The 16,323-nt window shown below is 30.9% G+C and overlaps 1 protein-coding gene and 1 long non-coding RNA gene across 2 annotated transcripts; both read right to left on the reverse strand.

Annotated features, from left to right (window-relative positions):
- Positions 1–1,928: 1,928 nt before the first annotated feature.
- Positions 1,929–5,291, reverse strand: LOC146911035 (NADH-ubiquinone oxidoreductase-like protein). The gene is made up of 2 exons (XM_085723718.1): positions 5,028–5,291; positions 1,929–2,198 (listed from the first exon to the last, which is right to left on the reverse strand). Exons 1-2 carry the CDS (start codon positions 5,175–5,177, stop codon positions 2,100–2,102), a joined length of 249 nt encoding a protein of 82 aa, XP_085579844.1. The 5' UTR covers positions 5,178–5,291; the 3' UTR covers positions 1,929–2,099.
- An 8,845-nt stretch (positions 5,292–14,136) lies between these two features.
- LOC146911036 (uncharacterized) lies at positions 14,137–15,590 on the reverse strand. The gene is made up of 5 exons (XR_015017817.1): positions 15,464–15,590; positions 15,155–15,313; positions 14,959–15,056; positions 14,710–14,877; positions 14,137–14,630 (listed from the first exon to the last, which is right to left on the reverse strand). It is a non-coding gene; the product is annotated as an uncharacterized LOC146911036 (long non-coding RNA).
- Between the last annotated feature and the right edge of the window lie 733 nt (positions 15,591–16,323).

The raw sequence follows: 16,323 nt of genomic DNA on the forward strand, positions 1-16,323 counted from the left end.
TCAAGATATTTAAGTTCAAAATTATACATTGGCATGCGTAATAAGGTCAATTGTGTCAAGTATTAAGGGACGGAGGGAGTAATATATTAATGGGGTAGCTACATACAAAACTATACTAATTATTCAAGATTTTGTTTTTCTTTCGGGTAGCCAATGCTACTCCATTCACTTGAAGCCATTTGCCCCTGCAAACATTGTAGATCATTGTTAGTAAGAGCATCGATTTTTTGTTGAGGAAATCAAACGAATGCACCGAAATTGACATCGAAAAAACTAACAAGAGCATCGTTGTTACATGTTATTACGAATGAAATAAGTTAATTTGGTTCATGTTACTGTTTAATATTACGAATGAAATGAGTTAATTAAGTTATTGTAAGGAAAAAAGTATGAACCAAAGCACGTTGCATAATGGGTGATATTCTTATTTTCTATTATGTGTTTTTGTTTTTTCTTCTTTATTTCTTGTTTTTTTGGGTAGATTTTTTTTCTTTATTTCTTACTGGCGTTTATTTATTTTATTTTTATAAACCTATTTTATATTATTTTTTCTTGTTTTTTTGGTAGATTTTTTTCTTTATTTCTGATTGGCGTTTATTTATTTTATTTTTATAAACCTATTTTATATTATTTTATACAGTGTATTTTTTCTTTATTTCTAAGTTGCGTTATTTATTTTATATTGATTTTTATAATTTTGCTTTTGCGAGGATGTTGCAGAAAAAATGATTGTTTATGCACAATCCCATCGTGCACCGAATAAATCATTCTGGCCAACTGAATTCGACCATTGGATTTGGATGGCACAATTTCATAACATTTTTAATTGGTCCAATATTCGTCAAGGAAGAAAAACCAACTCTAAAATATATTGATTAGTTTAAAACCACATGCAATCTTTGAAAAATAACATGTGCATTAAGCAAAATCTAGTTTTCGGTTTCAATTATAAACAAAAATATATATAAACTTATACCAGATATTATTTATTAATTTCATAAAAAAGCACGTGCATTCTCAAATTTTTCTCATAAAACTCCACTCCACTTCACGAAAATTTAAGTCATTAGAAAATGAAGTGGAGTAACAAAAAGTCAAAAACAGGGATACGGTTATAGTCCTCCACCATCCAGTGATTGATTTATGTGCTTCATTGCTCGGTGATGGAAAGGCGACATTGTTTTTAGACAGCGTCATCTACTGTTTGCTTTCCTCTCTTTTTGTCTTTCTAAACAAAAAAGAATAGTATGCAATTTTTCAACTATGGATAAATGAAAATATGCATTAGGCAATACATTTTTTCAGAAAAATATTGATAATAGGTTGAATGATCGAATCTTCAGAGCATATTAATAATAGGTTGAATGATCGAATCTTCAAAGCATAATTACCTATTAACAAAACAGAAGGCAATCCAATACGATACTTGAATGATAAACTTGCATATGCACATTCGCTTTGGCCATGTGACATGTATGAGAGTAGCATGAATCTCATGCCAATAATGTAGACGGAGTAACAAATACCACACGAAAACTCACATACAAAGGGGAGATCCTGAATTTGAACCCAAAAAATATCCCACCAAACAATCTCATTATTGTTAGTTGAGTTATGTCTTATGTCTTACAGACACTTCTAGACTTTTTTACATTAGGCAATTTTTTTACAATTTTGGATGATCTGCCGGGGCACTTCACTGTACACATAAAAAAGAAAAATACATTTTTACCCAATAAAGTGTTTAAAAAAGAAATATTCAATAAGAAAAAAGGTTGAAAGCTCGTGTTCACAGAAATCCAAAATTTACTGCATAATTACACTGTATCTCAATTTTATCTGATGATTCTTTTTTATTTTGAGGATTTCAATCCTTTAACCTCAAGAATTTTAGAGCAAACGAAAATAACCAAATTAACTCAGCATAGTTCAGTGTCTAATTTGCAGTCGCAAGTTGACCTCCGAATTATTGCACAGGGAAAAGAAGCCTGCCCGCCGAAGGGCTCACACAAAACGCAGAAATAGCGATCCAAGCAGAATTACAAACAATTTATTAAAATAATTGTTCAGAAGCTTAAATTGACAATTAATTACTAATGCTAATGATGTTCAGCAACTTTCCCGTCATCTTGACCTTTCCTGGCAGCAGCTCTTAGTTTGCGTTGTTCCTCCTTGTAAATCCGGTTTCTTCGTTGGAACTGCATTAAGCAACAAATCAACATTAGTCATTTATATGGCGATCAAACTGACAGATACAATAATTTGTTAACATATGGAACACTGGGTGATATAAATTTACTTGATAAACAATAAAACAACTCTTTCCCTTAAAAAAACATAAAACAACTTTTTCTATCGGATATAAAAATATCTACAAATAGAAAATACCCAACAGTTTCTTTCTTTCCTCAATAGCCCTCTTCCCCCAAGCCTCCTTATCTTGGTCAACTTTCTGTGATCTAAATGCTCAATAGAAACTCTACTCGCAAGGACTACTGCCCATGCCACAAATCTGATTGTGCTAATTATGGGCTATCATACAAGACAAAAAGTCATATATTTAAATCAACCAGTCTTTAGGTCTTGTTTTACTTGCCTTTTCCCCCAAGGTGCATAAAAAGCACTAGTGCTGTAATATAGTTTTCGAAGGAATTTGAAACAAGGCTTGATATATATATACACATTAATTTTCTCCACAAACATAAAAAGAAGTTACCATTTGCCAAAAGCTAATTCACAATGGGTAGTATTAGTATATATGACATTCTCTACTGCTTTTAAGGCCTGAACTTGAGTACCAGAATAAACTTTTCTCACCAAAGTAAACTTCATGGATAAAATATTATAGGAAGGGTTTCTAGGTAATCCAAAGCTCTTTATGCAACAAAGTTAAATACTCCAGTCATTTTCAATACTTCCCACATATGTTTTAGTTTCCCCCAACAAGCAGGTAAGTTTCACCCCCTTACTTGCCCCTACCAAAAGCATTCTTTCCTACTACATGGCTATTGAGGTGAAAGGAAAACTACAAGAGTTCTTTTAAAAACAAAAAAATAAGCAGCTTAAGAGTATACAATAAAATTATCTACAGTTTTCTCCCAGAGCAATATTAGTTGATAACTTAATTATAGGAAGAAAAAGGAATTGCCTAAAATGTACCCAAAGTACCTGATTGTAAGATCAGCATGACCAAATAAGCTAAAAGACCTTTAACCAGATAAACGTAACAAGAAAAAAACAACTTCCATATGACTGTTGTCATATTCCATAACTCAATTTTTGTCAACTAAATAGCTATTATGTTTGTAATGTGTGGTTGATTGAAAAGGATGAAAATCTACTCATATTTCAGCAGATGTTTGGATGCAATAGAGTAGACTAGCTATTTGGAGTCAAACACCCCACATGAAAAATCAGCATGACAAAATAAGCTAAAAGGATGATTATAAGATGAGCATGACAAAATAAGCTAAAAGACCTTTAACCAGATAAACGTAACGAGAAAAAACAACTTCCACATGAAAAATTATAACCTCATAATCAAACTGCGCCATATGAAACAAAACCAAATGCCATAAATTAACCACCATATTATTGGCAGCCACAGGACTTTACATCCTTAAACTGTGTCATGACCGTAAGTTATTGGAGAATCATACAAGAAATATGTTTTGAAAGCTAAGAGAAGACATGAACTCAAGAAGCTTAAAAAAATCTATAGTTAAATTAAACATTTAAGGTCCCATTGTAATTCCAAGTTCACTGTAATTCTGTTGACCATTCAATCATGCTCTCTCTCGCCAAATCAAGGTTGATGTAGATTAGAATGAAAAGAAGCAAATAAGAAATGAGAGTCCCACTACAGGATGTTAAGTCTGTTAACATGTGTTACTTGGTTAGGCAGTTGGTTGGTTAATACTGATTGTTATTATCTAACAAGCTCTATAAATAGACCACCATCATCATGTATCAATTTTTCTGATTGAGAATTTCTCATCTCTTCCAAGCTCTCGAGCTTGCTTGTTCATTTTACCACCTCATCCCCTGTTTACTAACAAGTGCCTAGACATCAGCACAATCCCTGTATTGTTTTCATTGGTTGACTAATAGACTGAAATTGAATGTAGGTTAAACTATAATTGCTACAGGGAGAAGACATTTCACGATTTAACGTAAAATAAAATCTATTAAAGTTTTCAAATATACCTTTACTCTATATTTAATTAACAGAAAATACGAGGGGAGATGCTGAGAGGAGAGAAATGAAATGCATATAAAATTTTCTCCCATTGTGTTGTGGAGAAAAAACAAGGATGAAAAAAAATGATATGGGACTCACGGAAAAGTTTCCTCCCCTCAAATTGAGAGAAAACAAATAGCTTGAGAAGAAGGTACCCTCTTTTCAATTATACCTTTCTAACTATTTCTCATCTGTGATACAGGCTGCACTAGATTTTTCTCATATCAAGGTAAAAAAGAACTTCACGTCAATTATTCATTTACATTTCTTCTTTTTTTCACTTTTACATCGAACAAAACAACAGGAGAGAACATATATACTTTTTTTTTTTCATTTTCTATCCATCTAAACAATATACAAAAAATTTCATTTTCTCTTATTTTTGTTTTGTTCATTTTCTTTCTGCTCATTATCTTGCCACAGTAAAACAAAATAAGGTTTGGGAATACAGAAATGTCGTTCCCGAAATTTAATCATTGTTCGGGACCGAACGTTGGCCCGATACATTGCATCCCAATAACCCATAATCGACATCGAGTCAGAGGCAACAAGGAACTTTCTGTGCGCTTCACCACAGACAAACGCAGCTCTGACGATAAGGATCGTCAATACGATCTCTAACTAAGATAAATTGAGGTTCGTATGACTAATGCAGTGAATCGATCATTAATCTTCACGAAATTAGGGTTTTGAAAAACGAAATCAAGTGGATTTGAAAGTGATGAATGAATTGTAAAAAAAAAAAAAAAAGGTAAAAGTAAAAGAAAGAAAAAGGGATTGAAGGTACCTCTTTGGAATGGTGGAGGCATTCGAAGTAATCTTCACGAAGGAGAACACAATCTTTGGGTTCTCTACAAGTAGACATGCACTCGCTGAAATCGATCCAGAAATCGTAGCAACGACCTTTGTTACCAGTGATTCCCCAACCTGACGCCATTTCTTCTCCTTCACCTTATTTCTTTCGCTCAACTCGATCTCACCGATTTCTGCTTCCAGGTAACAAATTCTGAACCATCTCAACCTTCGTCTTCTTACAAAGCCAAATTACCAAACTACCACCACTCTTTTCATTTTTGCAATTATACCTCTCTTTTTTTAGGTAAATACCAATTAACCTCAAAAAATTTACTATTCTATCAATTCCTCCACTCCGATATTCAAACTTTAATTGAGTGAATATGCAAAAACCCTCCTGAAATTGTAACTTTCGTCAAAAACCCCCCTGACTTTTAAGAAACTTCAAAAACCCCCTCTGAAATTGTTAAACGTTAGTCAATTACCCCCTCTGTTTGTTTTGGCTGTTAAATGATTTTTTTTTTTTGCTTTCTTCATCTTCTTCCTTTCACTTTTTTCATCATCTTCATCAATATTCATAAAAAATCCAGAAAAAAATTAAGAAACAACATCATCATCATCTCATTACTACACCTCCACCACCATCGACAACAATAACACCACCTAAGTTAAAAGCTATAAATCTAAAGTTGTTTTCTCATAGAAAGCTTGTTTTCTCAAAGGTATTAAAGCTGAATGCAAGGGACATGTTCACTCATAAGAACTTGACAATTTTCTTGGAAATCCTATTTTTGAAGTTACCATATATCAAATTAGGAGTATTCTTTAAATTAGAGTTGGAATGTAACCTTAGTCCAATGTTGTTAGATATAGAAGCAGATTCAATTTTTTTTTGCAGAAATAGCATAATCAGTTCTTTAAATTAGCACATTTATAATTAGTTCTGGATGTATAGTAATGGGATGATGATGATGTTGTTAATGGTTGTTGTTTCTTAAATTATTTTCTGGATTTTTTTTATGAATATTGATGAAGATGATGAAAAAAGTGGAAGGAAGAAGATGAAGAAAGCAAAAAAAATAAATTAAAAACTAGTCATTTAACAGCAAAAACAAACGGAGGGGGGTAATTGACCAACGTTTGACAATTTCAGGGGGGTTTTTGAAGTTTCTTAAAAATTAGGGGGTTTTTTGACGAAAGTTACAATTTCAGGGGGGTTTTTTGCCTATTCACTCAAATTTAATTTATCATGTTGTTTTGGATAGTATTTTTGTTAAACGTAATTAGTCAAAATAATTCTCTTTAATATAGCTTAATCTTCAAAATAAAAAATTAGATTAATTGTATTTCTAAAATATTTGAAAATTTATATTGTTAATGTATAACATCTTAACACTGTCCTTGTAACCAAAAAAAGAGATGGTGTTGTAACCAAAAAAAATCTTAACACTGTTCTCGTGAGCGTAGCTCAGTTGGTATGGACAATGTATAATATATGCAAGGTTCAGGGTAGCTTAACTCGGTTGGTATGGACAATGCATAAAATATGCAAGGTCGGGGTTCGAACCCCGGCCACCACCAAATGGTGTGAAAAGGTTGTATTACACATTTTCTTTTCCATTTTAAAGAACAATAAAGCTCATACACACTACATAGGGTATTACATATTTAAATTTGTATCTCAAAATATCAAATATTCAAATAAATTTTTATCATTCAAGTTGTACTTACATGACAAAATCATATTATATCACTTACTATCTCTATATCAAAATTACCTTTTTTTCAAGCAAAATTATGTTTTCATATCTTTAGGCTCTTTTTTCAAATTAGTCATTTAAATATTCCCCTCCTCAATTATCTTTTAAATTTACGTTAAATATTGTTTGCAATCATTTAAGTTTCACCATGTTATTGAATTATTGTGATAGAGTACTGAGATCTAATTCGAACAGCTCGGCAAAGCCGACTGTCCAAGTTACTTTGCAAGTGGAGGAGCTTAATGACAATGATATTATGGATAAACATTGACTTTCAAGTTTATAGAGTTTGATGATAGCTTTTGAATGGTTGTCATGGGAGCAATTTCTTGCAGCAAGGACCAAAGTCCCTAATGACAAGATGCTTTCAATTGCATTGATTGTTGCTGAAGGGATAATGAGGAATAACAATGCAAATAGAATGTCTCCATCCGTCCCATATTATTTGACCTATTTAGAATATTTGCACTATTCATATAACATGTTTTGACTCTATTTTTCTACTAATATATAAAAACAAAATATAGCATATAAGATGTTGTTAGATTCGTCTCGATTAATATTTTCAAAATATTAAATTTTCGTAATTTTTTCTACTAGATTATTAAAGAAATTTAAGTTTAAAATTGTGCATTGGCATAGGTGACGGAGTCAACTAGGTCAAGTAATATGGAACGGAGGGAGTATCATAAATTATCACTTTAAGAAAAATAAACTTAAAAGATCAATCCAAAATAAATATCAAACTTAAAAGTTTGAAGACATGGTTTACATTGTGTTTGAATCCACGTTTAGAATCCTCCAAACGTACAAAATCGAAACCCTCAAGTTTTGAGTTTTTGTGTTTCAAGGTAAAAATGACATTGATAAGACAAATGTAAACTTAGGGTGCAAAATGTCAAACCAAATCCATATTCAATCTAATGATTTTGTATGGGCAACAACCAATAATACCATGATAACCCAACCGTGTGGCTTATAAACTTGTAATGAGACAAATGTTCTCCAATCACAAATTTTTTTGCCAAACAAGTGTAAACTATCTACAAAATAAAATATACCAAAAGTACATATAAGGAAACAAAATGAGTAATATAGTTGTATTTTATTCCTTACGGCTAAAATTAACAAAATTTTGAAATGTTTTATAAAATAAAAGAAATCAATCATACAATTTTGTGTATAAATTGATAAATAGATCGATGTGATTGGGAACTACTTAAAAGGTTTTAGTTTAGAGGAGAAAATTTATCTTATAAACCGTGTAATTGTTTTTTTAGTACAGTAAAATATTGTACAAAATAGAGTATAGTCAACCATGCGGTAAAATATACTAGTGACATAAGTCTATTAAATTATTGACAAATAATAATATTTATAAGGACTATTTACTTAATTATTTTTTTTTTAGCAAGTCTATTAAATTGTTGTCAAATAATAATATTTATAAAATTCGAAACCATGGAGACTGTGAAACCATGGAGACCCTAAAAATTAAAATAAACACTTGATGGATATACATTATCAATTTAGAATCAAGGAATTGTTTGATGTCACGAAATGGTTCATCGCCATCAAATCATAAGGTGTTGCAAAATAATATTATTGGACATTGATTTGTGTTTTTATTAGACTAGTATAGTGACCCGTGGGAAATAAAAAACTTTTTTGATCAAATATATAGATTTTATATTATGTTATCTTAAAGTTATAAGTGTGGTTATAATTCAAATTTGATATCGAAAAAAATATCATCTTAATTTTGTTAATTTTGTATATATTTTGAAATATCTAAACATTGCACATAACGATTAAAGTATTTGGATTTATACTTATACTAATTATTTGTAGTATAAGATGTACTAATTGTTAAACTTAGCATACGTAATATTTTTGCAAAAATACACCGACGTACTGTATATTATTATTTGTTGACATAATGTATTTTATTAATCATAAAAACTAAAAAATTTGTATTTTTTTATATAATAGTCAGTGTCAGATGTATACACCTAGTCTGTGAAGGAACCCGTTAAATTTTTTATGGGTGTGTATAAATATAGTTTGGGCTACAGAAACGCCGATTGTTATTTGTTTTTATTTTTTACAAAACCAATGGTCTAATGTAAATATTAGACATGGCAAAGGGGAGGATCGGAGGCGAGTTTGAGTATCCCCGTCCCTGCCCCCGCCCCCGTCCCCAAACCATATCGGAGGTAAAAATTGAACACCCAACCCCACCCCCAATGGGGACGGGTCTCCCGGCCCCGCCCCCACCCCCACCCACGAAAACTTTATTTTTTATAAAATATTTAAAAAAATGCATATTTTTTCTTTTTTCATAGCAACAAAAACACAATAATTATATTAATAATTTTCTATCTAATAAACTTATTTCAAAAGAGCAAAATAATTATTATAAATATGTTTCTAAAGAGTAATAATATATTAAAATAGGTTGGTGCTTATGGAAATAAGATTATAAAATTTAATAAACAAAATTTTAAAAATCAGGTGCGGGGCGGGGGTGTAAGCATCCCCCGCACCCGGCCCCGCCCCCGTACTAAAGCTCCAAATTTCCCCCACACCCGCACCCGGTTAAATAGGATTTTCCCCGTTAAATTCAGGGCGGGGCGGGGTTTGTTGCCATGTCTAGTAAATATTGTATTTTAGGGTAACAACGATGTAAAAAAAAAAGTTCCGCGTATTGTTATACCTGAAAAGTGCATCAATTAAAAGTCAATGGTAGGAGGATTTGCTTATATAGAAATTGCATGTCCTGTAATGACCAGTACGCCTTACAAAGAAATTAAAAAAAACAACTTACAAACAATACGCAACTTTAGTTTTCTAAATTATAGCAACAACAATTCTAAAACATAATCAATGATCATACTTTTTGAAAAAACTTCACGATACACAACATTTGTGGTCTCCTTGCAAACATTATTATCTTCATCCAAGATGAGCAGCTTCAAACCTTTTCTAGAATTAACTCGAGAGACAGCGACATAGAGTTGTCCATCCGTGAACACGGGTTAGGAAGATAAACTCCCACTCGAGATAAAGATTGACCCTGACTTTTATTTATTGTCATTGCAAAACAAAGTGTCAATGGAAATTGTCTGCGCCTGAATTTGAAGGGTAGTCCTGGATCACTCGGAATAAGATTCATCCATTCCTGGGAATGAATACCCTGGTACCTGCCATTTTTCCTGTTATTACGTTAGCAGCTATCATGCTCTTCCCTAGATGTGTAACTGTCAGCCTCGTACCGTTACACAGTCCATTGGCCTGATCGATGTTTCTCAATGATAAGCTAGTGTGATACCCATGCTAAGCACGGGAAATTAACGTACTTATTTTTTTTACTCAAGGAATTAACGTATTTATTAATGTTTTATAAAATACTATTTTAAATTGAAAACTAATTTACACAAAGTTAGCGAGTATTTAAGTTATTTGATATATAAATCAATATAAATTTAAAATAACTTTAATATAAATTATAAAGTTTTTTGACAAAAACTATAACTTGTAATATTTGTAGTTTTTGTAAAAAATATTATATAGTTGTATTAAGATATTTACTTTTACAAATATAAAGTATATATATGTAGTTTACAACTATATATATATATATATATATATATATATATATATATTTTAAACTAATACTTTTATCCTAACTAATAAATTGTTTCGGGGGTTGAGTAGTTCAAATAATTTGAGTTAAGGAATAAGGAGTTGAAGGTACTGGGTCAAACTCAAACGAAAGAGTAAATATTAATCTAACAACTAATTACTAACATTTGTCATCAGAAAAAGGACAATTGTTTGAATCTCTCCAACATGATAATATTTACCCCAAGTATATATTACATTGACATTTAAAAAAAATAAATATTTACTATTGTCAAATTCACCTTTTGAAAATGGTTTTTCCTATAAGGTCTATGGTAGCCCATGTTCCTATTATGATTAGCAAGTCTTTAAAGATATAGATACACACTTCGAACCCGTACCGAATGTAGAAATATATTAATATGTAACATGCAAGTCTCTAAATATTATCCATACTTTTGAGATATTTTGTAACTTTTAGTCACTGTAATCATTAACCTAGTTTGAAATTGACTAATTACCTTACGAAGAGGTCAATTTGATATCAAATATGGTGTTGGGTGTTTTCCTACCTCAAATGGATTAGATTGATAAAAATTGATGGATATGAATTTCTGGCAGTAGGGTGGGTTTAGGTTTGAGGATGAAATTTCTCCAAGACTTACCCTTCAATAGATATATTTTCAAGCTCAACTGCCTTATTGTCTCATCCATTTCAACACTTCTTTTACCTCGTGTTCTTGAATCTGATGATAGTAGTTATAGTTTATATCCTCCTCTCCGATGTCTATCATGTTCGAGTATATATATATATATCACAACCTTTATTAAATAACTTTTGAAAATACTACTTCTATTCACCTTTTATATCTCTTTCCTGAACAATAAATTTACCATCTTCCTTTTTAATACACTTCACTTGATCCATATATGTTTTCTTTCTTAGTTGCCCCTTAGCAAGAATATATATATATATATATATATATATATATATATATATATATATATATATATATATATAAACTTTTCTCTCTCATTGATGTGTAAGGTTTGGTATGACCCATCAAAAGCTTGTGTTCTTACTGCGTTCAATGCCTTCTTAGACCCTTTCTTAACTCTCTTATAATTTTCCTAAATATTTGTACTTGAACACATATACCACACTTTAAAACATCCCCTTTTGATTCTCACTGTAATTTGAACATGTTAGTGCCACCAAGATTCTTTACTCTTAGCTAGTTCCAAAACCTATTAATTCTCCTGGTGTTTTTTTTTTTTGTTGCTACTTTTCCAATCTCATACGTCATCTTGTTCCACATATCATTTTCGCTCCTATGTAGCTTGACGCAACCTTCCTTTAAAATATTTTGTAGAAAAACACTTTGTGTTTTCATCCTTTAAGTGCCACCATTTGATCCTTGTATCCCAATTGTGGTATCTCCTCTTCTCTCTTCTCTTAACCCTTGCATCAATAACCAATACTATATGTTGGATAGTCAAACTCTCTGTAGGTAAAACTTTAAGTTCAAACAAATCATTCTAACATAATTACTAATAAGAAATAAATTTATCTGAAAATATGACATCTCACTCTTGTATGTAATAAGACTCCTTTTTGTTTTCATAAACTTAAAAGATCAATCCAAAATAAATATCAAACTTAAAAGTTTGAAGACATGGTTTACATTGTGTTTGAATCCACGTTTAGAATCCTCCAAACTTACAAAATCGAAACCCTCAAGTTTCGAGTTTTTGTGTTTCAAGGTAAAAATGACATTGATAACTTTGACATATGTAAACTTAGGGTGCAAAATGTCAAACCAAATCCATATTCAATCTAATGATTTTGTATGAGCAACAACCAATAATACCATGATAACCCAACCGTGTGGCTTATAAACTTGTAATGAGACAAATGTTCTCCAATCACAAATTTTTTTGCCAAACAAGTGTAAACTATCTACAAAATAAAATATACCAAAAGTACATATAAGGAAACAAAATGAGTAATATAGTTGTATTTTATTCCTTACGGCTAAAATTAACAAAATTTTGAAATGTTTTATAAAATAAAAGAAATCAATCATACAATTTTGTGTATAAATTGATAAATAGATCGATGTGATTGGGAACTACTTAAAAGGTTTTAGTTTAGAGGAGAAAATTTATCTTATAAACCGTGTAATTGTTTTTTGAGTACAGTAAAATATTGTACAAAATAGAGTATAGTCAACCATGCGGTAAAATATACTAGTGACATAAGTCTATTAAATTATTGACAAATAATAATATTTATAAGGACTATTTACTTAATTAACTTTTTTTTAGCAAGTCTATTAAATTGTTGTCAAATAATAATCCTTATTTATTAATTTTGTTACGTCTGCAGCAATTTAACCTAATTTTTTCTCGCTCATTTGCTTTACTAGACCATCGACCCGTGCTAACGCACGGGTCATACAAAAGAAAAAATATAGCGCAAATACGAAAGTAAACATTTTACTTGAATCGAAAAAATAGTATAATTCAATTCATAAAATAAATTGTCAGAAACCTTTGTAATGTACCATATTAAACAATTTCCACGACATCGACCCTGTTACGGTAACATAACATATAAATTTAATGTCATAGTTTATTGAAGAAAAGAAAATCCAACGTCCGTCGACATAAAAATAGTACCAAAATGCAATAAAAACAATACTACCCGTGCTACCGCACGGGTCATATTGACGGGAAACAAAACATTCAAATATATAGAAATTAATGTGTTTTTAGTGCAATTACAATGATAATAATAAAAATACAAATAAAGATGAAGTACATGAAAAAGAAAACAATAGCATTTATTGATGATTTTTTTCTTTTAGGGAATACATAGATTACATGACATGAAGGGGTATAATATAAATATGATCATCTGATGTAGAAAACTTTAGATGGATTGGCTATAAGGCTTGTTTTTTTTTTAAAAAAAATCCAGCAAAGATATCTTCTATAACAGAACTATATATCCAGCCAATTTGAAAATGATATTACAACTTTTGATAAAGGATCTTAACATTGATATTACTACAATTATTTATGATAAATGTTTTGATGCTAGTAGCTTTGAAATTTCTATTACCACCACTTAATTTCTTAATATTAGTTGATTTATTTTAAATAAAGGGTCGTCAATTTACTACTTTTGAATTGGTTGTTTCCAAGTTGAAGTTGAAGTTGGAATGGCATGCTAACGTTGGAATTAGTGGCATAAGGATTTCAAGTGTGTCTATAGAATTTTTGGTAGCAAACATTTACACATACAAATTGTCTTGAAGAAAAAATCGCAACAAAGTTTACAGAAAAAAGGCCATCACCGTAATTTACTTAACCATAATATCATGCCAAAAAGGCCATGATCCATGCATACCCAACTCAAGTTAACAAAACTACCAATACAGAAAGGAAAAAAAAACACTAACAATGATCCATATTTGGTCCTTAAATACTCAGATTTCCAAAAAAAAAAAAAAAAACTAAAAGCATAAGCCATATATAGCACATTCATGTTTCATATAACATAATACAACTGAAAGTCAAATGAGTTCCAAAAAAAAAAAACAGAGAACAGAACATAAAATAAGAATATATGAATGTTAATATAACTATGATTTCAATAGGATGATTAATGAAAATCATTACAGACATATTGAAAAACACTTGAATAATGAATAAAATAAAAAGAAATCAAAATTTTTCATTGAGTTCAAACATATTGATCACTACAAACATTGGCAGAATGCTTTAATAAAATAGATAGTCTGATACTCGAAATAGAAACTTCTAAGCCAAAATTGACAACATAGTCGACTCAAAACTATACTTTTCCTTTAGTATAGTAACAAAATAGATAGTCTGGATACTCGAAATAGAAATAGCTAAACCAAAATTCACAACATAGTCGACTCAAAAGTACATTTCTTTAATTCTAGTAACGTCTCACAGTAAAACAAAGTCTCATTTTTCCCAACAACAGGAGCACTGATCTTGATAGGAGAACTTTTTATAGAATTCTCGTGCCTCAATCATCCACTTCCACTGGTTATATGGTCTTGATCCATAAATAAGTATGCAATCCCACACATGTTGCCATAATCATCAACCAAGACTACTGCAGTAGCTTTCTTGTCCAAGATTGATTGACAAAATCCCTCATATGCCAACATCTTCAAAAATAAATGAGATAGTGAGTATATGCATCGTATGCACCAAAATATTTCTATATTTGTTTATAAATTAACTCACCAAAAATCCAAAGATAACATCATATGTGGTTTCTTCTCATAGTAAAATTGGAAATTAGTAACTTCATGGTGAAATGGAGTAGGAATAACAGGATACAAATAGAAATCACGAAGAGCAATGTCATCCTTTTATCAAAAAAATCATACCAATGATCATTTTCACATAACCCTGAAATAAAACGAAAGCATTAAACAGATTGAGCCATATTACTTCATACTCGAAGGAAGAAAAATATAAATGCATACTTACATAATTAGCATCAAACTTCATGCAATATGTCCTATATTTAACTCGCAGTTCATTGATAATCTTATGCAATCCAGTAACAGGCTGTAGATCTAAAGGATCTATTAAAAGAACAAAAATAAATATTCAGTTGATCTGTCAAGAAAATAGAAGCCAAACCCAAGTTTCGATACATTTATAAAGGAATGTCGTGGTATACCAGTCAAGCTAGGCAAGTAGAGTCTGGGTGTTATTATTATAAGCCATGGCTGAATGGTTGAGATGTGGGCAGTGCGCAGCCAAGCTGTCGATTGTGTGACTGGCATTGAGCTCAAGTTCATCTCCTTGGAATTGAAACATACATTTAAAAAATATCTGCCTTGGAATAGGAAAAAACCAAGTCATGTCAGCCAAGCCTAAACAATATTTTTGAAATTCCAAATTATATATGCCAATTATAGAATATTTGGATATCCTGGACAATGTTATTTTCATTCAGTTAACATGGAAAACAGATTCAGCCTCTCACTCAATTGTTGTCTGCCATGATGAAATTCGGTATGTGCGACATTTCCAACATTGAAGATTGCACTCTCAACCTTGAATACAATAGCCAAGCCTTTTCTTCCTTCTTCAGGTGAATGAGATTCACATATTCTATAGATAGTGGAAGAAAAAACGGAATACAATCAAAGAATCTCAATCAGAAATAAGTACAGTAAAAATTAAACAACAAAATTTTGCGTAATATGGTAAGTGTGAAACCTCTATATGTCAAACCTTTGGAATTAAAAATTCAACAAATGATGGTCCCAGACTATATTTCTCTCGCTGCCTCTCCTGTCATCTATCTGAAAAAATTTGAGGAAAGGTTTAAAGAAGATTCAAAACAAAGGACATAAGCTGAAACTTTGCAGCTAAGAAAGGAAGTTCAGAAATCAGACATATTAATGGGGAAAGTATGAGAAAAGAAAAAGCACTTTGTTGCACCGTAACATCTCTCTTCAATCCCTAATTGGAGACACCACAAACAAATTCAAATAATGATTCACATAAGAAAAGGTACATCAAAATCAGAGATTTGGTTTGCATAAAATCACTCAAATTTTAAGAACAATTCCATACATATAAACTACTTGTTGAAAACAAATAAACAAATTAGGAGAGATCACAAAAAATAAGGAAAAAAAATTTACACTAAGAACTCTAGAAACAATTGATAAAATTGGATGGTTGAACTTCTTTTCAGAAATTGTTTCATCAATTGGTTTTCTCATAAAACAGGTTTTTTAATCCAACACTAATCAACTTTCAAGTTAATTTCAAGGTTCCTTTAATTTATAGAACCAAATAGTTACATTTAATACTAAAATGCTATCAAACCATTGC

This window comes from Medicago sativa, chromosome 7, assembly GCF_051527215.1.
Source record: "Medicago sativa cultivar Bolivia chromosome 7, Bolivia_mono, whole genome shotgun sequence".
Classification (NCBI taxonomy): domain Eukaryota; kingdom Viridiplantae; phylum Streptophyta; class Magnoliopsida; order Fabales; family Fabaceae; genus Medicago; species Medicago sativa.